This window comes from Crotalus tigris, unplaced genomic scaffold (genome assembly GCF_016545835.1).
Source record: "Crotalus tigris isolate CLP2741 ecotype Arizona unplaced genomic scaffold, ASM1654583v1 scf7180000017633.3093840, whole genome shotgun sequence".
NCBI lineage: Eukaryota > Metazoa > Chordata > Lepidosauria > Squamata > Viperidae > Crotalus > Crotalus tigris.
This window is the reverse complement of record NW_024096527.1, coordinates 1,087,706-1,112,996: the sequence shown is the minus strand read 5'-3', so window position 1 is coordinate 1,112,996 and position 25,291 is coordinate 1,087,706. Positions and strand designations below refer to the sequence as shown.

General features: G+C 43.4%; 1 protein-coding gene across 4 annotated transcripts in view; it reads right to left on the bottom strand.

The window, feature by feature from the left end:
• Window positions 1-5,099: 5,099 nt before the first annotated feature.
• Window positions 5,100-25,291, bottom strand: part of PGPEP1 (pyroglutamyl-peptidase I) — a 36,984-nt gene continuing 16,792 nt past the window's right edge. Inside the window, exons 3-5 of one of the 4 annotated variants that reach the window (XM_039334687.1) lie at window positions 14,839-14,955; window positions 12,360-12,619; window positions 5,100-11,416 (exon numbers count right to left, since the gene is read on the bottom strand). In XM_039334687.1, the coding sequence (XP_039190621.1) occupies window positions 11,224-11,416; window positions 12,360-12,619; window positions 14,839-14,955 (570 nt within the window). In that variant the 3' untranslated portion in view covers window positions 5,100-11,223. Of the gene's footprint in view, window positions 11,417-12,359; window positions 12,620-13,890; window positions 14,030-14,752; window positions 14,956-25,291 lie in introns of those variants that run through there. The other 3 variants (XM_039334688.1, XM_039334689.1, XM_039334690.1) reach the window with 3 other exon arrangements.

Here is a 25,291-nt window from a genome sequence, read left to right as displayed (position 1 = left end):
TTCTTCCCCATCTCTTTCTTTCTCCTCCTCCTCCTCTACCACTTTAGATGTCAAGAGAGATGCAGAGTCCTGTCTCTTGCTGTTCTGGTGGCCTCAACCATTGTTAACTGATATTGCGAGTTCTATAGATATGCCAAAATAAGAAAAAAAAATATTTCCAATATTTACTAGAGAATACAGTCTTCAAATGTCTATAAGGCAAAATTTTCTTCTTCAGATATGGCTCTTCTGGGATGATTTTCTGATTTCTAGCCTGTGATCCTATTTATCCTGATGGTTTCAAGTACTAACTTGATTTTTACCTCACACAGGTTTTGAGATGAGCCAAGATCCTGTAGGTTCTGCTTGTCACTGCAAATGCATCTCCCTTCTTCCCCAAAGTATTTAGATAGGCAGATGTATACATCTTTCTTTGATGTAACACAATTTTAAGGAAATATGGACTGGAGAATTTCTCTTTTCAACCCTAGAGACTCATTCTCATGAATCAGGTAGGAAAATATGAAATCAAATCCTCTCAAACTGAGAAGCTTGCATTCCATGTGCAATAGCGCCACCTGGTGAGTTTTAAGTGCAACATATGAACTTGCTGTAACTTGCAATATCAACAACTTGGCATAACTCAGAGATGCTGGACAGTGGACACCAGCCTCTGCTCTTCAGAGCAAAAGGCAAGGGATTTTGGGAAGTTTAGTTCAAAACAGAACAAGCACTAACTTTTCCCCTGGGTCCCTTTAAGGTAAAATGGTAAATGTGCAATCTCCAGCTTTTGTTGAACTGCACTAGCCACAGTCAGCATGGCTAAACATCACAGGAATTGGTGCCAGGAGCCCAGCAATAACTGAAGAATCAGACATTCCCCATCCCTGTTCTAATCAATACAATTATGGCTTCAGGTTCAGGATGGCCTTTCAATGGAAACATGTATGCAATGGTGGTAGAAGCCAACTGAAAGCCTGCAGCTTTATTCTCCTTTCCGATGTATTAACAGAATAATAGAGTTGGAAGGGATCTTGGAGGTCTTCTAGTCAACCCTCTTCTCAACCAGGAGACCTTATACCATTCCAAATAAATGGCTGTCCAGTACCTTCTTAAAAGCCTCCAGCGATGGAGCACTCACAACTTCTGGGGGCAAATCATTCCACTGATTAATTGTTCTAACTATCGGGAAATTTCTCCTTAGTTCTAGGTTGGGTCTCTCCTTGATTAGTTTCTATCTATTGTTTCTTGGTGCTTTGGGAAATAGGTTGATCCTTCTTTTTTGTGGCAGCTCCTCAAATAATGGAACACTGCTATAATGTCACCCCTGGCCCTACTTTTCACTAGATTAGACATACCCAATTCCTGCAACCATTCTTCACAGGTTTAAGCCTTCAGCCCCTCAATCATCCTTGTTGCTCTTTTCTGCACTCTTTTCAGAGCTGCATCATCTTTTTTGTATTGTGGTGACCAAAATTGGATGCAGTATTCCAAGTGTGGTCTTACCTATTTCACCTATTAAACTCTAGATTGGGGTTAATCAAACACCCTTCTACAAGTACATCATGTGCAATGCACAAGCATCATGCTAAGACTATTCCGAACCACAAAACGCAATATCCAACTGTAGCTTTGTTCTCATCCAAACAGCAAGAGGAATATACAGTACTTCCTCCCTCTTTCCCAAAAGGGGAAGAGAATACATACAGATAGTCCTTGATTCACAACCATTTGTTTAGTGACCATTTGAAGTTATGGCACTGAAAAAAGTGACTTATGACTGGTTGTCACACTTACAATTATTGTAGCATTCTCTTGGCAGTTGCACAGTTCCTGGGGTCATGTGATAACTATTTGTAACCTTTCCAACCAACTTCTGACAAGCAAAAGTCAATGGTGGAAACCAGATTTTCTTATCAACTGCAGGATTCACTTAACAGCTGCAGTGATTTGCTTAACACCTGCAGCAAAAAAGGTTGTAAAATGGGGCACAACTCACTTAACTGCCTCACTTAGCAACTGAAATGTAAGACTCAAGTGTGATTGGTTATACATTAAGGATCTGTACTTTTTAGAGCACTTGAACAATGAAACCATGTATGTTGATGCACCCTACACAATGAGGGATGGATATCGGTCAGCAATTGTTAGCTTTCCAGCCAAAGATTAAAAGTTGGCAGCCCTATGGAAGGAGAGTTTTCTCCCAGCAGCCAACCCCAAATCAGGAGGGTTTGGTACTAGGGAGCTGAAAATCATGACACAACTTTTCAAGCTCTACTTTTGTTTCAAAAAAAAAATATCAACAAAAACTATTGCATGATTTTCAGCATCCAGAAGAGAAATGCTGTGATGAGAGTAAATTTGTGTAAGACACATCTTCCTCTGTTGGGTTTTTCCTGTTCTCTGGGTTTTGTTGTCTTTTTACATAGATGTTGAACATCTGCCCAGGATGTTTTGCCTGACCGCAGGGAAAATGTCACTTTTCCGTGGTTACACCCAAAGCATGGGATACTGGCTGGCTGGTGATGAGATGGGGGCTGTTTTGTGAAGTCATGTCTTTGAGGGACAGACAGGCAGTGGAATAGTTGCATGATGTGGCAAGGAAGATGTTTGGATGAGTCCTTCACCCACTGGTGGGGAAAACCCAGATTTTAAGAATGGGCAGATGTGAAGGAATTTTTCCAAATGGACAAATAAAGTTTTTGGCAGAAGTAAAATTTTATTCTCTCAATAGTGCACCTTTAGGCAGAGATAGAAGCCTGCATAAAAGACGTAACATGATGCCTGAACTTGCTGTTTAGGCATTCAGAGCACATCTCTTGGGCCTTGTTGGCTGTCCCCTTTACCAAAGTCAGGACAGTTGAATGTCCCCTTTACCATTTTTCATTTGCTATCTTCTCATGGATGGTTCTCATGCACATCTGCAGAGGGCTGAACTAGATCTTTGTGGTCTCTTCCAACTCTCCAGTTAACCATAGTTCATCTCAAACACCCCAGACCTCAAATGCCTAACCTGGAAAACAGGCCCCCCTGCATAAGAAACAGCCCTCCCTCCTGCAGATAAGGAACAGGCAAAAGAAACCATGTCTTCAGCAGGACCAAACCAAGACCTGTGATTGCAAGTCAGCTCACTTCAGGGAATGGGTTGCAATTCTGAATTTCAGCACTTCTGACAGCCTTGCAGATTCATACCAGTTATGAGAGGTAATGGGGCAGGACTGCCTTCTTTTCTCATTTGTGAATGGTTGGCCTTAGAAAACTGCATTATCCATGCCTTCTTCCAGCACTGGAGGCAGGTTTAGAATAAACCCCCATCTCCATCCCACCTCTCCTAACACAGTTCTTCCATTGCTAGCAAACAGGAGAAATGGAGCATTTGGGCAATAGGCTCGAGCAACAAAGCCATTCTTTTCCAAGTTCAGCATTAGCTTCCAGGCCACAAGTGACCAGCTGTTTTATCTGCACCTAATGGGTAATGATGCTATGCTACTTTACATCCCAATCCACATTGGTAACACACGGCAACCATCACCATATCAAAAGCAGCACAGAAGTGCACCCATGCACCTGATTTTAATGTGGAGAACCACAATGGCAAGCTTTGACTGGTGCCTCCACGATTACACCAAACTGGCTCTCCAATAGTTTATCTGGGCTTAGTCCAAACTACAAGATGCTACTGCAGGAGCCCAGGCAGAGCAGCTAATCTTAGTAGTTTCCCTCCATCTGAAGTCAATGAAATTTTCTCCTACAAAACCTGGGGCAATTTAAAAGTGTGCCATTGATCACTTGTGCTGAAGAGCAACTCTCCATAGATTACTACCCTCTGGAGATCAATGGAGAAGCTTCAGTATCACACTCCACAGGGGTGCCCTATTGAGAAAAACAAAAAAGGGGACAAGCATCTTCCTTTCTACCTCATTTCAACCACTTGAACATATTTCACAGCACAACCATCAAATTCTAATGGAATAAGTTCATGTCCAGCTAGGTAACAACTAGAGCAATAACGATGATTAGAGTACCAGAGGCTAAAACTTATGAAGAACAGGATTTGGGTATGTCTAGTTTAATGAAAAGAAAGATGATAGCAGTGTTCCAATATCTCAGGGGCTGCCACAAAGAAGAGAGAGTCAACTTATTTTCCAAAGCGTTTGAAGGCAGGACAAGAAGCAACAGATGGAAACTAATCAAGGAGAGAAGCAACGTAGAACTAAGGAGAAATTTTCTGTCAGTGAGAATAATTAACCAGTGGAACAACCTGCTTCCAGAAGTTGTGGGTGTGACTGGACAGCCATTTGTCTGAAATGGTAGGGTTTCCTCCTTAGGCTTTGACTAGAAGACCTCCAAGGTCCCTTTCAACTCTATTCTGTTAGGTAGCAGCACTTGGCTGACCTTGACTGATCTCCAAAACTAAACGGAATCAGATGTGATCAGACAGGGCACACACATAGAGAGAAAATCCCATGGCTGTGGACTAGCCAAACTAGTTGGAAAAACATTCTGAAAGTAATGAACTGTTTCTGCACTTATGCCAATAAAACTACATGGATATTTCCATTAAGTCACCGCAATTCTAGGTTGACTAAGCGTTGGGCAGCAACAAATTGGATATATCTTTTTAAAAGGAATCTTTTTAATAGCCCTTTTCAGCCTGCACCCTGAAACATCATTTACTGGGGTATTAAATTTAGTAGCTAGAACAGTGAAATATATAGTAGGCCAGAGCACACAGTTGTAGTTGATTGGTTGCAGGGTGCTGGCTCAAGCATGAGGCAATCTATGCTGTGATTGGTTGCTTTAAATGTGGAGCGGGAGCTTTCCTTTTTTCCCTTTTTTCTTCTGTGTGCTGCATTTACCTCATGAAGTTCCTGACTATTTTGTCTGCTGTAAATGTAAATGTTAAATATATTTATTTATATAAAACTACAATTTTGCGTCAGCGCCTCTCACTTCATTTGGACAGTTGCTGCGCAATTGCTTGACAACATTCTTCAGTTAGGTGGCCTCTTCGATTTATGAAAGAGCAGAAGAAAACGTCTGAAACATTTAAGAACTGGCAAATGTACCTGGGGGAGCGGGAGAAAGAAGTGAAAAAGAAAAACAGAAAGAACGCTCAATTTTTAATTGATTAAATAAAATGAGTTTAATGCAACCATAAAAAATATGCAGGTGCTTAGTACTGAAGACAGTGGTTCTGTGGAAAAAAACAACCGTCCCCTAAAATTAACTGGTTTGCAAAAAAAAAAGGGAAATTATAGAATAAATTACATTTTCTAGTTAGCCATAGAAGGGGCAGGGGAAGGTGAAACAAAGGTCTGGAGCTTTAATGAAAACAGATTCCTGAGGAGATGAAAACAGAATGAAAACAAAGTCAGAGAACTCAAAGGAAAACAAAACCATTTCAGGTGATTCAGAGGTCAGGACTCCAGACCTTGACAAAATTCGGCAACTTTAGCAGATGGTCAGTCTCAAAGGAGCTGCAGAAATGAAGGGCAGGCACATGAGCCATGTGCCGTTTTTGAGAGGTAATCTGATGCATTGCCAGAGTAGAGGAACTCTGCTGAATCCTCTGGAACTGCAGTGTCTAGACAAAGGTATCCAGGGGTGTCTGCAGCATATGGTTAAAAACCCAAGATGATGGCTGCAACAGTCAGTCTGCAGCCTCTAGAGCAGGGGTGTCAAACTGCCGGCCCGTGGGCCGGTTTCATCATTGCTGGCAATGGTGAAAAAGCTCCGATATGTTGCGCAACGTCTGCTGTAGAGGAGGGGTGTCCAACCCTGGCAACTGTAAGACTTGTGGCTGGCTGGGGAATTCTGGGAGTTGAAATCCACAGGTCTTAAAAGTTGCCAAAGGTGGACATTCCTGCCCTAAAGAGAAAACACAAAGGGTACTTTTGAGTCTGTCCAAAAATTGGATACTCACTGGAGCCTCTGAATTCCTTGACGTGTCAATAGAACATCAATTAACTGGATGATCAGCTGGGCTAAACTGCTTTGTATCCATTTCTTTTAGCAATGGACTATTTTGTGAGATATATAAAGGTAGTCCTCGACTTTGTTTAGTGACCATTTGAAGTTACAATGGCGCTGAAAAAAAATAGACTTACAGCCAATTCTTGTGCTTATGACGGTTGCAGCATCCCCACGGTCATGTGATCAACATTCAGGTGTTAGGCAACCAGCATGTATTTACAATGGTTGCAGCATTCTGTGGTCATGTGTGACTGCCATTTGCGACCTCCCCAGCCACCTTCTGGCCAGCAAAGTCAATGGGGAAAGCTGGATTTGCTTTACAACCATGTGGTGCCTTAACAATGGAAATGATTTACTTAACAACCATGGCAAAAAAAGTCATAAAATCAGGCACGACTCATTTAACCATCTTGCGAGGCAATGGAAATTCTTGCCCCAATTGTGGTCATAAGTTGAGGACTAGCTGTAGCAGGTGAATAATTTTGTCGTTCTGACTAAATAGGTTTCTTTTAGGTAAGTATAGCCTAACTGATACTAAGGAATGAACAGTGTTCCATATTTGATAGTAGAAAATGATTTACAAATCCATTCTAAAAGTTAGGTATTTACTTTTGGGAAGAAACCATAACTAAAACTCCCGTTTAAGTGCTGGTTTAAAAAAATCTGGTTTCTTTTAACAAGGGCCAGTGTCCAAATAGAGCAGGGGTGGCCAACTATAGCAACTTTATGACCTGTGGACTTCAATTCCCAGAATTCCTGAGTCATGCTGACTCGGGTATTCTGGAAGTTGAAATCCACAGGTCATAAAGTTGTCATAGGTGCCCTCTCCTGAACTAGAGGACTCTGGGGGGCTTCTGGGTTTTCAAATTCTTTTGGGATAGTGGGGAAAAGATTAGGAATTATCAAATAAGTAATAATTACATTGCTGTTGTTGCTAGACTGAGTCTCGGTAGTCGGCAAGGCAAATTTTGGTTTAGCAGTGTGGAAGATTGCAACCGATGGGACAGTTATCAGAGGACACTGTGCCGATGATCAAATTGCTGTTCACCAGTCCTCGTCCACTCCCACCTCTTTATGCCAGCCCCACTGTGGAAGCTGGCCAGGCAACATTTTCATTAGAAAAACACTAGAGATACGGAGGTCCAATCAGAGCTGGTGAAGTAGGGCAACAGCCCCAATTTGTAGTATAAAGAGATCTCCTCCCTCCTGCACATCTGGGAGTGGGTGTGCAGATGTACCAGAAAGAAAAAGCATGCCGCAGCAGGCATAATCCAGGGTTCTGATCCCAACCTCAGTCATAGAGTTGGAAGCTGGAAAGCAGAGTTATCCACTTTTAAATTTCTCTCTACATGCTGAGACAACATGTGAAAATCAGAGAGATCCCCAAAACCACAGTCTTTGCATTCTGCGGGGCTTTGGCTGGGCTGATACCACAATAAGGCTTAAAATGTTTTATACAATAAGCACCCTATATTGTGCATTAAGAAAAGCAACTGTCCTCTGGGCCGTTGTTTCAGAGCCATGCCACACCTCCCACCAGAAAACTTCACTCCAAAGCCTGATTTCCCTTCCCCCTCCCCAAATTCTGGGCAAAAGTTCTCTTGAGAAGTTTTAGGTTACATGCACACCTCTTTCCTGTACCAAATTCAACATTCTCAACCGTTTTAAACAATTTAAAGATACTATTGAATAGTTTGTTCACACATTTACCCATCTCCCATTGAAAATAAGTTTCCAAGCAAAACTCCGAAATTGTTTGCACACAATACTAACATGTGCTAAACACAATGGATTTTGCTTTAAAAACAGCTGGTTAAGAAAATGTTTCAGATTGCTGTCGTAATAATTTACATCCCAGTTAACTGAAGTTGTCAATTAGAGGGATGCAAAATGAATAAGCAATAATTTTTAATCCATTTGTACTAAATACCAGTATCCTTGACTTACAACTATTCATTTAGTGACTGTTCAAAAATTACACTGAAAAGGGGGCTTTGATTGGTCCTTACATCGCAACATTCCCAGGGTTATTATGTCAGCTAATTTTGGGCACCTGGCAACAGGCATGTATTTACAACAGTTGCAGTGTCCTAGGGTCTTATAAACATCTAAGCAACATTCCTAGCCAGCTTCCGACAAGCAAAGAATGGGGGAAACTGGATTTGCTTAATGATGGCATGATTCACTTAACTGCCGTGATTTGCTAAACGATGGCCAAAATAGTCATAAAGGAGCATGACTCTCTTAACCACCACTTTGTTTAGCCATGGTCCCAAGTGGTCGTAAGTCAAGGATTACCTGTATTTATCTGATACATATTCTAAGTCAGAATTCATGTTTAGAGCATCATGTTCTCCAGAAAAGGTACGGATTCAGAAGTTTTTGAACACACCCAACCCATGGTGTGATTATTAGGGGTTTAAAAGTTTCATGGAAGGAAAAACACACAAGGATGGCAGAGGACTAGCGGAAGAACCCTTGTGTCAGTATGGACAGAGCACGATGCTTGACGCTCTTCCTTGAACTCATATTGTCAGAAATTGAGTTATTGTAGGGCACCTTTTCCCAACCTTGACAATTCTAAGAGATCTGAACTTCAACTCCCAGAATTCCCGAGCCAGAAAACATGGTGATGCAGTGGTTAGAAAGCAGTATTGCAGGTTGACTCTGCCCACAATTGGGAGTTCGATCCTGATTGGCTCAAGGTTAACTCAGCCTTCCATCCTTTTGAGGTCGATAAAATGAGGACCCAGATTGTTGGGGGCATATGCTGACACTGTAAACCGCTTAGAGAATGCACTATGGAGCAGTCTATAAGTGTTAAGTGCTATTGCTATTGCTATCTTAAAATTACCAAGGTTGGGAAATGCTGCTACAGGGTGACTGCAAACTGAAGTATTGTCAAATCCACAGGATCTTCTCACCGTTCCAAAAAGCTTTCTTTGAAATCAAGTCACTCCAACCTTGCAAAGGATTTTGCAGTGAAGCCTGAAAAATCCCATTCCCTTAGCAAAGACTTAGAAAATGTAATTTTTAAAAAAGGAAGAATGAGGGAGAGAAATTTCTAGTAAGGGTAACCCTCTCTGAAAAGAAGTCAGGTCCCCTAAAAGGAGGTTTTTAATTGTTAACAACCCACTTTTCCTTCCATTTAAATGTTAAGCCATTTCACATCGTAAAGAAAAAATATCCAGATCTTCTATTCTTATCATTTCAAAGAGAGATAGCCTTTATACAATGTGCATATCTGCACCCATCTAATAGATTATATAAATTTCACAGCTACACTTTATTAGAACTAAACACAGCAGCCTTCTGTTCCTCAAACTGCATCGTTGCTGTTTTTTTTTTCCTAAAGAAAAGGGGGCAAAAGGCCCCTTGCACAGTTTGCCATCTTACAAAATATTACAAGGAAGAAGGCTGCTTGCAAAACTAAAAACAAATGTAGACCCTATGTCATGACCCCACCTTTGCTAGAGAAGGAAGCAGGGAGGAAAAGCACAGAAGCCATCACATTTGGACAAAAAATATTAAATAAAATAAATTATTAAACGAAACAGAAGAAGTTGGCTGACTTACCACACACAAGGGTGCTTGGAATTTGAATGCAAGTAAGAGGCTGGTGTGCAAACAAATTTAAGAGCAATTTAAACTGCAACCCAGAAAGGGATACAGATGAGGTTGACATAAAGACTGTCTCAAAATACGGCCACGCATTCAAACCCCAGCAGCCCTTTGTCTTGCAACCAGATTACCACTGGGTCTAGCAAGCCGACAAGCGCAAGGCAGCTCTCACTGAGAGTTACTATAAAAGCAGGATCAATTAGTTTAAAGAGAAAGAGAGATTCAAACAAGAATGATTTTACAGCAAAGAAGAAGTGGTTTCATTTTAAACCAGACCGTTCGTAGCAGAAGTTGCTTATTTTTTGTGGCCAGTTCAGTTTTATCGGGCAATTCCATTGTCCAAGATTTTAGGGCGGCCAAGTCTCCATATTCTGCCAAACAAGTTGCTTCCTGCTGCTTCATCCCCGAAGTCTTCCCGTTTAGAGTGAAGTTGAACACTGCTCGTTTTAAAAGGAAAAAAAAAAAAACCCACAGTCTTTAATCTTCTGAATGAATATTATACCCTAATCCCATCTAGGTAAAAAGTGCAGCATCGTTTTCTACAGAGCTGGCAAGGACCACCGTCAGGTAAGCATTACGGAAGGGGAGAGAGAGCCCAGAGGAAATTCCTGGAGAACTGCTCTGCTGAAGAAATCACGGGAACTTCCGCCCAGACACAGGAGCTGAAGCAAAAGAGGCCTTCACCAGGCAGGAGATGGTGGCAGCAAGTCCTCACCCCCTTCTCCTAGCAAGCAGAAATGCCAAAATCCTAACCTGGACCCAGAGTCTCAACCCTCCCCAGCAGAGCAGAAAAGTTGAGGAAAGGGTATGTACCGTGTTATTTTCCTATGGTACAAAAGGATATTTGAGCAGCATCTCACTTTGAGGCACTGGGAAAGATAGCTATGGTAGGGCTATTTGGAGAGAGGGGAAGAGACCAGTTCCTAGGGCACATTAAGCCAGCAGGCCAGAAGAGAAGAGAAGCTCTACATTTCAGACCAATGGGTGGCTACAGAAACCAGAAAAGGCAAAATCCAAAGAGATCTGGTCTTTTTTTTTCTTTTTTCTTTTAAAGCCACCGACAGATTTGGCATGAGGTGTTGATTAAAGGAAATGTTCCCACCTCTCTTTCCATCACCAAGCATTCCTCATGAAGAGCAGAGCTCTACTATGTAAATTGGAGGAATCTGTTTCAAGCAGAGAAGAAAAAAAGCTTCCAAGCTTCCTGGCAAATGTGCAATACGTCTTCCTGTAAAGGGAACAGTACTTCCTACGAGGGGCCTACATTTTCAGCTGAAAGCATTGCTACAAGTGGACTGGAACCATCTAACTGTCCTTCTGAAAACACGAAGACCTTGCAAAATTGAACTGGAGCACATTAGACAACTGGAGCAATTGCCTAACTGGCAAATCAATCCACTTAACAGTCTTTGCGGGACCTGAACACCGATGGGGACACTGAGAAGCTAGCGAGAGCTAGTTTGGTTGGAACTGAGAGAGAAGCAAAGGAGGATCGCCCAAAATGTATCTCCTCAGAGTGCCAGGAATCCATTTCTGTTCTCAATCCTCTACACGGACGTTGCCAGCTGGGATTCTGTAAGAACAGGAGAAAAGTTTTGGGAAGTGCAACCATGAGGAAAGTAAAGAGGCGGGGACTTTGGCCCAAGTTCAATGTTCGTTGTGACAGTTGATGTTGCTCTCAGATTGTTCTAAGACATTAAGCATTTCCTCTATGATGGCCTGGAGTGCACGGCCCAGCTGTTCTGCACTGTATGGTTTTCCCAAGGGAGGCACGTGGACAAATGCAGATCGGCCGTGGCTCTGGTACAGGGAAGTGTAGTATGTGAAGTCACATAGATACCTACAAGAAGAACAATGAGATTCAGCCAGGGAGGTGGAGCAAATTTTATAAGCCCTTGCAGCATTTGAAAGCCTACAAAGGTACAGTCAAATGAATTATGGCATTTCATTCCTTCTACTCTTTTCAACAGAAGTGAATATCTGTGGCTCAGGAATTGAATTGTGGAGTTCTTGATACTCTCTATATTTTTGTCTGTTTGCTTGAAATTGTTTCATTACCCAGCTAGGTAATGTAATCAATCCAAGTGCATTCATGAATGCCATCTCCTCTATAAGGTGACTCCTTAATTTCACAACACACGGACAGACTCAACCACAGTTTCAACTGGCATCTTAGACCAAGCCAACTCCAAAAATGCTAGGGAATTCCTGGAAACTTGGCATTCAGACAAATCAGCCATCAATAGAAATATAGAGATAAACCACATTTACACATCATTCAAAAAAATAATCTAGGAAAGATACAAAAAGACTACAGGGAGTCCTTGACTTACAACCACAATTGAGCACAAAATTTATGTTGCTAAGCAAAGCAGCTGTTAAGTGAGTTGTGCCTCATTTTACAACCTTTTCACCACAGTTGTTAAGCGAATCGTGGCAGTTAAATGAATCGTGTGGTCATTAAGTAAATCTGGCTTCCCCTATTCACTTTGCTTCTCAGAAGGTCACAAAAGGTGATCACGTTACCTCGGGATACTGCATCCGTGATAAATACATGCCAGTTGTCAAGTGCCTGAATTCCAAACATGTGGCCATGGGGATGTTGCAACAGTAGTTAAGTGTAAAAACCGGCCATAAGTCACTTTTTTCAGTACCGCCGTAACTTCAAATGGTCACTAAACAAATGGTTGTTAACTCAAGGACTACCTGTACCTCAAACTATTTCTCTCCACCCCACTCTTATCCTTCCTCTCGTCCTTCTCCTCTCCACTTCCTCATCATACCTCCCGGCGTCCTCTGATATCGTGACGGTGACATCCAGTCCTAACGCAGAGACTCTCTTGCACACGGCGTCCATGTCAATGATCGAATCGATGCATTCTGGGCCCCCTTCAATACAGCATTCAGAACCGGGGCAGAAGTGACAGTTGTCCAAACCCCGGTAGCCCACGTTGTGGCCGCATTTTTCCAATGTCACCGTTGTGGCCATGCCAGACAGTCCCACGTGAACTACAAGCTGTTTTGAAAACAAGTCAAAAGCCTTCTGTTGGCAGAAGTGGAAAAGCAGGTTCATGAAACCAGCACAGCTGAGAGCCAAGCTAGCAACCTGAGGTCAACATGCCTTTAAATCTTTTCCAAATAATCCCTGGAGTGTACCTTCCTCCTCCCTTCTGGAAGAAGGAAATGTATATAACCATAGTGCATGTCCTTAAAGAGACAGGCCTTGGTTAAAAAAGAAACAAATTCAAACTCTCTCTACAGCCAAGAAAATACAGCCATTCTATATAAGTGTGCTCTGATCCTACTCATCTGCGATATTTCTGTTGGACTCTTTCTTTAAAAAAAGAAGGTGGATAACCATGGGACTAAGCCATTAAAAACAAATTACCCACCCTGGCCATTAAAAGACCCAGTTTATGATCACTGGAAAATGCAACTCTGATATACTTGTTCTTACCTTTTTTGGGCTGTATTTGAATCTAAGGTCCGTTCAAAATGCTGCTATTGCCCCTTAAAGCCCTAACTAACTTGGGGCCAGATAAGTTTCTCACATCCTTTCTTAATATAGAGATCCAGAGCCTAAAATTATGCTCAGATAACTTTTCTAGAAAAGATTAACTTGGTTGCCAGGTTGCTCCCTTTGAATGCTACATGCCATTTATGTGTATTTGATTTCTCTAGGATAGGGGAAGGCAACCTTGGCTCATTTATGACTCGTGGACTTCAACTCCCAGAATTCCTGAGCCAGCATGGCTCAGCTTGGAAACCTCTCCCTTTCCCCTCAGCATGGTTGGCTCAGGAATTCTGGGAGTTGAAGTCCACAAGTCATAAAAGAGCCAAGGTTGCCTACCCCTGCTGAAGTTCTAAATTTAAACACTTAAAACAATCTATTCTTCTGTTCAAATTTACTGCTCGTTTATTGTAGTTTTACAGTATATAGGTAATGCTCAACTTACGACCACAACTGAGCCCAAAATTTCTGTTGCTAAGTGAAACATTGATTAAGTGAATTTTGCCCCATTTTACGACCTTTCTTGCCGCAGTTGTGAAGTGAATCACTGCAGTTGTTAAATTAATAACACAGTTGTTAAATGAATCAGGCTTCCCCCATTGACTTTGCTTGTCACAATGATTCAAAAGGCAGTCACATGACTTGGGACACTGCAACCATCAGAAATGAGTCAACTGCCAAGCATGTGAATTTTGATCACGTGACCATGGGGATACCACAAAGTGAAAAATGGTCGTTACTTTTTTCAGTATCATTGTAACTTTGAACAGTCACTAAATGAATTCTGGTCAGTCAAGGACTACCTGTATTCAGGTTTAGGATGGTTCAGGGTCTTGCTCTCTGTTAAGAGTGAAGGTGAATATATGTGTCTCAGGACAATGTTGCAGGATCCAATCTGGCTCAGTTTCGCATTCTGTATTCCGGGCTTTTCGACTCGTGCTAGAACCCATCATCAGGGAACATCCCTCTAGCAGAGTCCGAGTTGTTCTGTGTGTGGTATTTGTATATGTTCTGTTAAGGTTTACAAATTTTTCTGGTTTTGGGGGGTGATATGCAAACACACTGCAAACAAGTGAATAAAATCGTATGCAGACTGCTGCTTGGATGCTGGAAATACTGCAAAAGAGACCTGCTGGATCAGATCACGTAACCATGTAGTTGAGCAGCTGGTAGACCTACAGGCTAGATCAGACTCCGAAATTAAAAAGTAAGGTGGAACAGAACTTGCTTCCTATCCTTCTTGGTTCCAGCTCTGAGACAGACTTGTGGTTTTATTTTAGATATAATGGCTAATAGCTCCCAACAAACCCACCTTCTATTGTTTTTGGCCTCATTCATCAAATCCTGTCTGTTTTCTAAAACATACACAGCACAGGTAGAACAGCAAAGCCAGGGAAGGGTAGTGGTGGTAGAGTCCACCTCTGTCCATTGAAATGCTTAATTCCTGCCCCCAAGCAGAAAAAAATGCTGCCCTCAGCCACCAAAGGATAGTTTCTTTCTGGTCTTCTCCAGACACAGAATGGGAGGGAGAAAGCAGAACGTGCCCACCCTGCAGGAATGAGTCACACGAACAGGAAACCTGGCTCCATCTTCTGCCAAGTGGGTGAGAGGCCATAGCCATCCCTCCAATCAGGGTTCTCCTTGTCCCCCATGATTGCCCCTCACCTCTAAATCAGGGTTTGCAAGCTGAGCCAGTTTCCTGACACCGGTCTGCCTCAACCTCACTGCCATCCTCACTTCCCTTCACTCACTTGCGGGCTGTGTTTCTTCCACAAGGCGGGAATGAGCCTTTGCACAGCCTGATACTCAACAGGAATCTCGTAGACATGTAGATCCACATCCTCTCCGAGGCCCATTTTCTCCAACTCCTGAAAAAGGGAAGAAAAGGTTTCAAAATAAGTGGCTGTCAAAAAGGCTCTCAGAGATGTGTTTTCTCTAGCCTTTTGAACAGCCCCCCCCACCTGAAATTAGGAGGAGGGGGCATGGAGGATGTGAAAACCTGAGTTTTCCCCCAAGCATTGGGCTAGAATGGGGTTGAATCAAGGGGTTTAAATGATGTATTTTTATGTTGTTGTTTTTATTGGTTGCTGTGAGCCACAGGTGGCTGTTCTGTGAGACAGGTGGCCATACAACTTCTTTAAATAAACAAGGGGCTTCCACTTAGGTCCAGCCATAGTTATTTGGGTACATGGGCTAAAGGGAACTCATCATATTCAGTGGCAGTCCACTTCTAATTATCAAATGTTGAGTCTAGAGGGCTTTTGTGTGCTAATTATGCCCTTGCTGGTCTCAGCAGGTGGCACTACCTAAATAGGGCTCAGCCCAATTAGGATTTGGCTAGAGATGCCCAGGAAAGATCAGAGCTATAATTAGAAAAGGGAAGTCAGAGAAGCAGGTCTCACAAAAAGGAAAACTATCTTTTTCTTTTAACAAGAGGGGCATTCTATGAAGTTCCCAGGATTTACACTCAACTCAGGGGAAGCTGTAATTTTTTTTCTATCCCACAAGCGCACACAGTAGCAAAACAAATTATAGCAGCACTAACTACAGCAAGAAGGGTTTGAAATAAACATTATCCTCCCTCCCTTCCTCTCATTAAAGCAGGTTTTCTCAAACTTGGCAAATTTAAGTTGTGTGGACTTCAACTCCCAGAATTCCCCAGCAGGTAATGATGGCTGAGGAATTCTGGGAGTTGTAATCCATACAGCTTAAAGTTGCCAATGTACAGGAAACACTGCATTAAAGAAATATTTATTTATTAATCATGCAGATTGTGACTAATTAAAAGGAAATCAAAAGAATTCTCAGACAAGCAAATAACAGTGTTTTGAAAAGAAAGGGCTATTTTGGGACAGTGGACATCTGGCTTTTGATTGGATAAGGTTTAAAACCAAGACACCTGGACGATACCTGACAGTGAAAGTTAGGTTACTGTCCAGCAAGAAACATCTCTATTGCCTTTGATGTTGTAACCCCCGCCATAGATTTTGAAACCCAGGTGCTCTAGGACAGACATGTCAAACACAAGGCCCGGGGGGCCGGATCCGGCCCGCGAAGTGGTTTCATGTGGCCCGCAAAGCTATCCTGGAAAAAGTGAGGGAACACCCCTGCTGCCTTGGCCCTGGCCCAGGCTGGCCAGGAACCAATGTACAATTTTGTGGTGGCCATCTATGCTGAAATGCATTGAGTCTTAGCTCCACAAGGCTGTCTGGCAACAGCGAGGAGCCAGCCCCTGCCCCGTCAGCCCCACCCCATGGGTACATGCTGGGGAGGTGTCACCCTTTGTGAGGAATGAAGAAATGGACCATGCCTTGGCGCTTGCCCTGGTCCCACCCCCTTCTGCCAGAGACCCTCAGATCTGTCCCACTCCTACCCAGGCCCCACAGGCACCTTTGACACAAACGATGAAGAGCTGACCACGCCCACCCAGTAAGCCACACCCACTCCATCCACGCCCACCCAGTAGGCCACACTCACCCAGCCCCCCAAGGGCAACCGCAATGCTGATGCGGCCCTCAATGAAATTGAGTTTGACACCCCTGCTCTAGGAGATGGCCATAAAGTTCCTTTGGAATGGTTTACTTGTGGAAATAGATTAGATTAAATTAGATTAGATTAGATTATAGATAAATAGACCAACAGACAGACAGACAGATCTCCTTCATGATTGCCTGAAAGAGACTAGCCACGCTGTAAGCCCAACAGAAAAGTACCAAAGAAGGTTCTTATATGAAAACACACAGAAGTGCAAAGGAGAAAACCCATATATGTATTAGAAACAGGTATGTACTTGAATAATAATTCCACTGGATAACTATATAAAGAACTGTAACTATTTACTGCTAAAATATTATATCCTTTTCATTGCTGCATTTTTTCACTGTTTTTAAAAAAGCACTTTCGTTGCGTGAGTGTGACCACGCCCTATTTTATGAGGGGTTTTTTTGCCAATCATTAACCAAATCCAACTTCCTCCACTAACTTTGCTTGTTGGGAGCTGGCATGGAAGGTTGCAAACGACGATCACGTAGGTTAGGGGTCCTGAATCTAGGGAATTCTGGGAGTTGAAGTCCACAAGTCTTAAAGTGGCCAGGTTTGAGGACCTCTGTCCTACGTGGTCCTGGGATGCTGCGACTGTCATAAATACACACTGGTTGCCAGGCTCCTGAATCGCAATCACATCACCGCAGCAAATACTGCAACAGTTGTAAATGCAAGCACCAGTCATAAGTCACTTTTTTCAGTGCTACTGTAACTTTGAACAGCCACTAAACAAATGGTTGTAAATCGAGGATTCCCTATAAGGGACACCCTGGTGCTTTCGGCCTGTAAGATGCAGGCTCCTCAAAATGATAAGCGAAATTCTGGGACACAGTTTATTTTCTGCTCGACCCAGTCAAGCATCAAAGACTTGGGGCCAATGGTCTGAGCCAGAAATAGGGGAGACATGATAGCAGTGTTCCAGTATCTGAGGGGCTGCCACAAGGCAGAGGGGGCCAGGTTGTTCATCAAAGCAACAGAGGGAAGGACGAGAAACAATGGTTGGAAACTGATCAAAGAGAGAAGCAACCTGGAACTAAGGAGAAACTTTCTGACAGTGAGGACAATCAACCAGTGAAATAGCTTACCGCCAGAAATCGTGGGCACTCCAACGCTGGAGATTTTTAAGAGAAGACTGGACATTCATCTGTCTGAGACGGTATAGGTCTTCCTACTTGAGCAGGGGACTGGACTAGAACAGGGGTGTCACACTCAATTTCATTGAGGGCCACATCAGCATTGCGGTTGCCCTCAGAGGGCTGGGTGGGTGTGGATGGAGTGGGTGTGGCCTGCTGGGTGGGCATGGCCAGCTCTACATCGTTCGCGTCAAGGGTGCCTATGGGGGCCTGGGCAGGACTGGGATACCTGAGGGTCTCTGGCAGAATGGGGTGGGACCAGGGCAAGTGCCAAGGCATGGTCCACTGGAGGAGCCTCACTGTTCCTCTCAGGCCATGCGGTGGGGGGGGGACTTATGGAGCTAAGACTGAATGCGTTTCAGCATAGATGGCCACCACAAAATTGTACATTGGCTCCCGGCTGGCCTGGACCAGGGCCAAGGCAGAGGGGGCCGTTCCCTCAGTGTTTCCAGGATGGCTTCGCAGGCCAAATGAAACCACTTTGCGGGCCGGATCCGGCCCCCAGGCCTTGTGTTTGACATGTCTGGACTAGAACAGGGCTTTTCAACCAGTGGTACGGGTACCACCTGTGGTACACTAGCACAGAAAAGTGGTAGCGGGGGAGGGGAATGAGCTGAACCAATGGCAGCACCGCACAAGCCTGAGCTGCCGGGCTGTCAGGGCTCAGTAGGAGTGCCAGGATCAGTGCCAGGCTCCAGCTGGAGCTCGGCGCTGATCCTGGTGCTTCTGCTGAGCCCAGAAGTGCCAATCAGCTGGAATGTTGCAGCATCCCTAGGGTCTTGTGATTTACATTCAGATTCTTTGCAATTGATTCATATTTATGATGGTCACAGTGTCACAGTGTCCCAGGGTCATGTGAAGTGACCAAAACCTGCTGCAACCACCCAGCAGACGGGGGGTAGGGGGGTGAGGAGAGAATAAAAACCAAGCACCCGCCACCCCACCCCCGCTGGCAATCCTCAACAAAAATGCTCACAACAATGAAAACCTTGGACAGGAGGAAGAGCGCCGCCGGGTGGGCAGGCAGTTGTCTTGCTCGGCTGTGGCTTGGAGGGCACTTTTTTCAGTGCCATTGTAACTTCAAACAGTCACTAAGTGAACTGTTGTAAGTCGAGGACTACCTGTACTTTATCACTTTTTTTCCTCTTTTTTGGTCATCAAGTTTTTGACACCTTGCTAGGCGACTGGTGGTACTCGGATATTGCCATATCCTAAAAGTGGTACAATGGGTGAAAAGGTTGAAAAGCCCTGGACTAGATGACCTCCAAGGTCCCTTCTATTCTATTCTATTCTATTCTATTCTGTTCTATTCTATTCTACACACACACACACACACACACACACACACACACACACACACACTTGTTACTTTATAAGAATGGGAAGCTCTCTCCAGCCTCAGTGCTGCAGCCCACAAATCAAACTGGATCGTACCGCTCAGCAAAACTGCTCATTTGCTTCTCCCCCCTCCCCCCGTCTTCCTAACGTGAATAGCAAAATGCAACGGTCACTGGACAAGCCCTTCAGATTACCCTGTCACCAGCCAGGAAAGCTAGGAAGCTAAAAGGAATAAATAGATAAGTCAAAAGTACAGCCTCCCCAACCACAAAAATACTGCCAATCGAAGAGGCACAAATTACAAACGTGTCTGAGGGTCTCATTGTCTCAGGACAATGATTCTCTCTTAAAATTGGAGGCCAGAGACGTAGGGCTGGGTGGCTAAGAAAAGAGTTTTTATAATTTGGAGAGGTAGTGGGAAAATTAAATGAGAAAGCAGTGGAAAGGGTTAACCTTCCCCTTCTCTTGCAAAAAGCCTAATCTAATGAGCTCTGAATCTTCTATTGATTTTGAAAAAGAAAAAATCACTAATTCTGGAGGCATCTGGTTGACAAGAGCTGAAACAGAATAAGTAGCCTGGGGGACCACTTTGGTATATTAGCTGCCATTAACCATGAAAGCTAGAGGGAGGCTATATTCAGACGCAGTCTATCTTAGAAGAGCAGAGCAAGGAACATCGCTGCTCATGGGCTTCAAAGTTGGTGAAAAGATTCACTTGCCTTCATTTTTAATTCTATGAACGAGGAATTCTTTAGTTCTTGTCACAATAAGAACTGCAAGTTCAAGAAAATCAAGAGCCTTGCAGCACCTTTTATGGCTGTTGTATTAAAAGACATCAGCTTTTGTCTTGGTTGCTATAGGTCAGGGGTAGGCAACCTTGGCTCTTTTGTGACTCGTGGATTTCAACTCCCAGAATTCCTGAACCAGCATTGCTGGCTCAGGAATTCTGGGAGTTGAAGTCCACGAGTCATAAAAGAGCCAAGGTTGCCTATCCCTGCTATAGGTAGTCTACTTATGACCGGTGAAAATGGGACTTACAACCCAATTTCAACATTCCAATGTCTGCTCCTCACGGTCATGTGACTATGTTTTGAGTGCTTAGCAACCAGCCCATATTGATGGCCAATTGCAGCTTGCAAACCAATTTCTGGCAAAAAAAACACCCTCCCCATAGAGAATAATGGGTTTGTGTAATGACTGCAACGTTTGCTTTATGATTGCCACATTCACTTAACAAACACCACATATGATTATATTCTGAGGCGCATAGAACACTGTTAACTTCCCACTGAAGTGGTACCTATTTATCTACTCACATTTGCATTCTTTTGAACTGCTAACCGGGCAGGAGCTGCGGCAAGTAACGGGAGCTCACCTGTCCTACAGCACTCAGGCCTCCAACCCGGACTGTCAGCTTTCCAGCTGACAAATTCGGTGTCTTTAACTGCTGAGCCATTACCCCTCCACCTATTTATGTTTAATAGAGCATAAATAACTTGAATAACCTATCCTGTTCCAAACCCAGGAAATATTAAAGAACATGCAAGTCATCTTCCTCCACAGGAAATGCCCTCTGAGACCACAACTCCCAGATTCCTCAGCGATGACAGGTTGGAGAACATGGATGTCTCTCCCACATGAGGTCTCTCCCACTGGCCTCCTAGTTCTCACTTCTACAGAGTCTTGGATTCTGTATGCACACAACTTTTTCAGTTCCAGCACTGTGGCTGCATCTGGTATTTTCACTTTTCCAGAAGTGGGTAATGGAGAAGAAATGTGAAAAAAAACAGTGAAGTTAAAAACTCATCAATATCTTTGCAGATGGCCAATTCCTGACAAAGCCTTGACTTTCTTTTTCTGGCAGCCGGAAATATCCAGGATAACTAGCGTGGCTGCATCATGAGCAGCCTAGCAGTATCTAATGCAAAACACTTGTCTGAACAACGCAATGGGAAGCAGCCTTCAACCCACTTTTTCCTGTCTCCAGCCTGCCAAAGCAATGCTCTGCCTGAACTTTGGACAAGATTTAAACTGCATCAAGAAAGACTGTGCAGGCAGAACAGAAAGCAGAGGAATCCCAACACATTTTGAGCTATTCTCACATCCACTGAACCAGTCCAAACCTGGCACCTAACTCTGAGCTCTAGATAGAGGTCCCTGGGAATGGAAGTAAATATACCACACGATTCATTGATATTTTTAAAACCAGAAACCATTTCCAGAAAGGGAAAACATGTAAATATAAAAATGGGATGACTGAGAATGAGAGAGAAACTATCGACCCAGAATTGCCAGACCTGATGAATTAAGGATTATTTAAAAAAAAATCATTCTGCAACATCTGGTCAATGATGCAAAGCAGCCTTCCTCTCACTCCTCTGGCAGTCTAGATTTGCTTGGACTACAACTCACAGAAGTCTATTTGTTATCTTTGTTCCAAACCAAAGGGTGAGCAACTGTGGCCCCTTCATGACCTGTGGACTTCGACTCCCAGAATTCTTGAGCCAGCGTGTTTCTGCTGCTGGCTCAGGAATTCTGGGAGTTGAAGTCCACAGGTCGTAAAGGGGTCATAGTTGCCCAACCTCTGTTCCAGAGTCTCAGACTTGCAGTCTCCAATGGACATATAGGCGGATGGAAAACTATGAGAAACATCGGTGCTGAATCAGCGCTGAAGGCTAGTTTGGGAAACTGAAAAATATTATGAATTCCAGCAAGACAATGGCAAAGCATTCCTGGACTGCTGCTGCTAAGAACATCAGGTGGATGTAAGGACAAAGTTGTTCAGACTTCAAACTCAACACAATGGAGATTTTTAAACTGAAACAGATCTGGAAGACACAGGTGGAGAAAGGCTGATTGAAAGGTGAAGTGGTTTGGGACCTCAAGGTCCAGCAAGGTATGATGACTCTCAGAGTGCTAGCAAACCAGATGACTGCAAGGAATATAAATCCTTCCATTCTCCACCATTCAGTCAGAACCGAAACAGCTTCTGGGATGAGAAGCAAAATGTCTTCAAGGAAAAACAGGAACGTTCAATTCTCTTTTGAAAAAGCACCTTTGGGACAACCATGACCTGGATGACTGAAAATCTCCATGTGGGGTCCTTGGTGCTCTCTGAACTTGCTTGTTTTCTTGCAGTTTGCTGTCAGTTTACATTCTGGTGGCTTCCCTGTCAGTGTGGTGGGGCTGATCTTAGAGATTCTTTGGTTGGGTTGTTTACTGCTGGCTTCTTTGGCAGTTTCTTGATTGGGGTATTATTTACTTGATTGTTTGTCTGATGTTAATCTTGGAGTTAACCTATGCTGATCTGGGTGCTGACTGTTAGTGAAGAGATGCTTGGGTCTTTTTGCTCCTTTTTGGGCTGGGTGATATATCTTTTGCACAGTCTATAGACCAGGGGTCTTCAAACTTGGCCCTTTTATGTGCCTGGCTGAGGAATTCTGGGAGTTGAAGTCCACAAGTCATAAAAGAGCCAAGTTTGAAGACCCTTGGTCTATAGACATTGTTAATGCCTATGTGTCTATTGATGTCTGATTTGTCAGAGTGCCAGGCTTCTAGAAAATTCCTTGGCATTTTTGGACTTGGTTTGGCCTAGAATGTCACATTTTCCCAACTGAAACTATGATTAAATCTGTCTATATGAGAATTTCCACAGATTTTCAATTAAGGAGATACATTTTCTTTTAAAACATTTAAACATTTTTCAGATAAAAGGAAGTTTACACGTTTATTCGAAGAAACATCATATTTATTTGAAGTTTTTTTGAGTCTAGTTTCTCCCTGTGAAGCACGGTTGCATTATTAAAAATAAAAATGCCTTAGTTTTCTACACCCAGAATTGTTAATATGGCCAAAATGAGACACAGATGCAAAATCCTAAGAACTTTTATTTTTGCCATCTATGATGTAAGAAAAAAAGTTGAAAAAGGAAAAGGTAATTGTTCTAAGCAAAAACAAGTAAATTATTAAAGAGCTTTATTCTCGTCTGTGCACTATTAGGAACTAGCGATGTATAGTACCTGGATACTCAGTTAACATTTAACACTGCAAACATTAAACTGTAGTAGTCTCAGATGTGGCTGACTGTCTTTCGTTTAAAATACATTTGCTGCTTTTTGGTTTTCTTCCAACGTTTTCCATTGGAAAAACTAAGCAAGTTCCCAGGAAGAAAAATCAAATTTCTTGACTTTTTGCTTTTTGGTTCATCCTTTTCTAATTTAAGACTTCCTCTGCTCTAAAGGGATTCCTCTGCAAAACCAGGGGTGGTATGCTTGGGTGACAGTAGATAAGGACAGCTGGGATCCATGCATGAAGCAGGAAGTCAGGAAGAAACTACAAATAAAAGGAAACAAAAACTGCTTTATTGAAAATCAGACCATTTTAGAATTTAATCTAACATCGCCTATTTTGATCATCCAAGAAGAGATCATTCTTCTCTATTTCCTGCTACCCAAATCTTCTCAATTGTGGCTCAAGGCAGGTTGTTGGAACCAAAATCAGGATTTTCTATATGCCAACTATTCTTTTGTTAGGATTCAAAAGTTTCCAAGACTTCCCTGATGGTTCTCCCTAAACTGGCCCAGGGCACTCAAACCCCATCTTTTGTGTAACTTTCCCAAAGATCATGCCTGAGCATCACATCTCAAGTTGGGTGGTTCCAATAAAGGAGAATGCTTGTAACTCAGGATTGAAAAGGGGGGGGGGTCAGCACTGATGTTACCTACCATATATGCCGGCGTATAAGGCGACTTCCGCAAACGTTAAAATCAGTGCCAAAGATGGGGGTCGTCTTATACGCCGAGTCATCTTATATACCGGAAATAATGGTAGTTTCCGGCGTATAAGGCGACATTCTAGGAATGCGACTCGGCGACAAAGACGGGGGTTGTCTTATATGCCGGGTCGCCTTGTACGCCGGCATATACGGTAAGTTGGGAAATGAAACATCTGCAAGAAAACAACCAAGCTCAGAGAGCACCAAGGACCCCTCAAGTTGGGTGATTGTCCTTCTAAAGCAGTGGTTCTCAACCTTCCTAATGCCGCGACCCTTTAATACATTCCTCATGTTGTGATGACCCCCAACCCTAAGGGCTCTCCAAGCGCGCACCGATGCTGCCCACTCACCTGCCGCGCCCAGGGCTCAGCGTGCCTCACCCTGTCGTCGCCTCACTTCTGAAGGTCGCCGGCCTGCCTGGCTTCAGCTGGCCGGGGAAGGGGGGCAGGAAGGCCGCTCCGCCGGCTCCGCCAGCCTGGTTGGAGAAGCGCCCAGGCGGGGAGAGGGAGGGAGGGAGGGAGGGAGAGAGGGAGAGAGAGTGCCAAGAGGGTGACAGCGCTGGCAAAGCTTAGTTCAGCCTCCTCTGCGGAAAGGGCTGCGAAGCAGCGTAGCCTCCCTTAGGAGATGCTCGACGGATCCGGCGCTGCAACGGTCCCCAGCTCGAGACCGTGCTGAGACAGATAGAGGAGCGGTGTCTCGGTTCCTAAGACCATCAGAAATATGTGTTTTCCGATGGTCTTAGGCGACCCCTGTGAAAGGGTCATTCGACCCCCAAAGGGGTCGCGACCCACAGGTTGAGAACCGCTGTTCTAAAGGTAAGCTCAACTATTTTTGTTTTAATATGGATTTTAAATTAAATTAGATGCTTCTGTACACAAGCAGGATTGTTCTCCATATAATAAACAGTTTTCCTTTGTTTTTTAGCTTAAATAGCAATTTTTGGATGCAGCTCAGGGCCACATTTAAAGCTTCACACAATACTCCAGAACTGGAAATTCTGTACCCGATCCAAAACATTAAGTACAGAAAAGTAAATTGGATATGAGGAATACAAAGAACCAGAGCATGAAATGCACAATACAAGATATTTGAGGTGGAGGACAAGTTCAGTGCACTGTTCAAACAATTCAAAAGCTTTGAAGTTTCTTCTGGACATCAGAAGCAGACTAGATGACCCTCTTTTATCTGACACAACTGGACTACTTTTAAGTTACCGCTGTCTTAATTCTTTCCTTGCTTTTCACTCTAGTCCTTATAATGTCTACTGTTCTTCTCTTTTCTTTTGACTGAGGAACACAAGATGTCTGGAGGGGAAGCTCGAATTTGCACAAAAGGAGTTTAAAATTGGTTTAAAAGAATATCAAAATTTGAACATTTGATTTCTTTTTTCTTTTTTTTTTTTAACCCTAGAAAAAT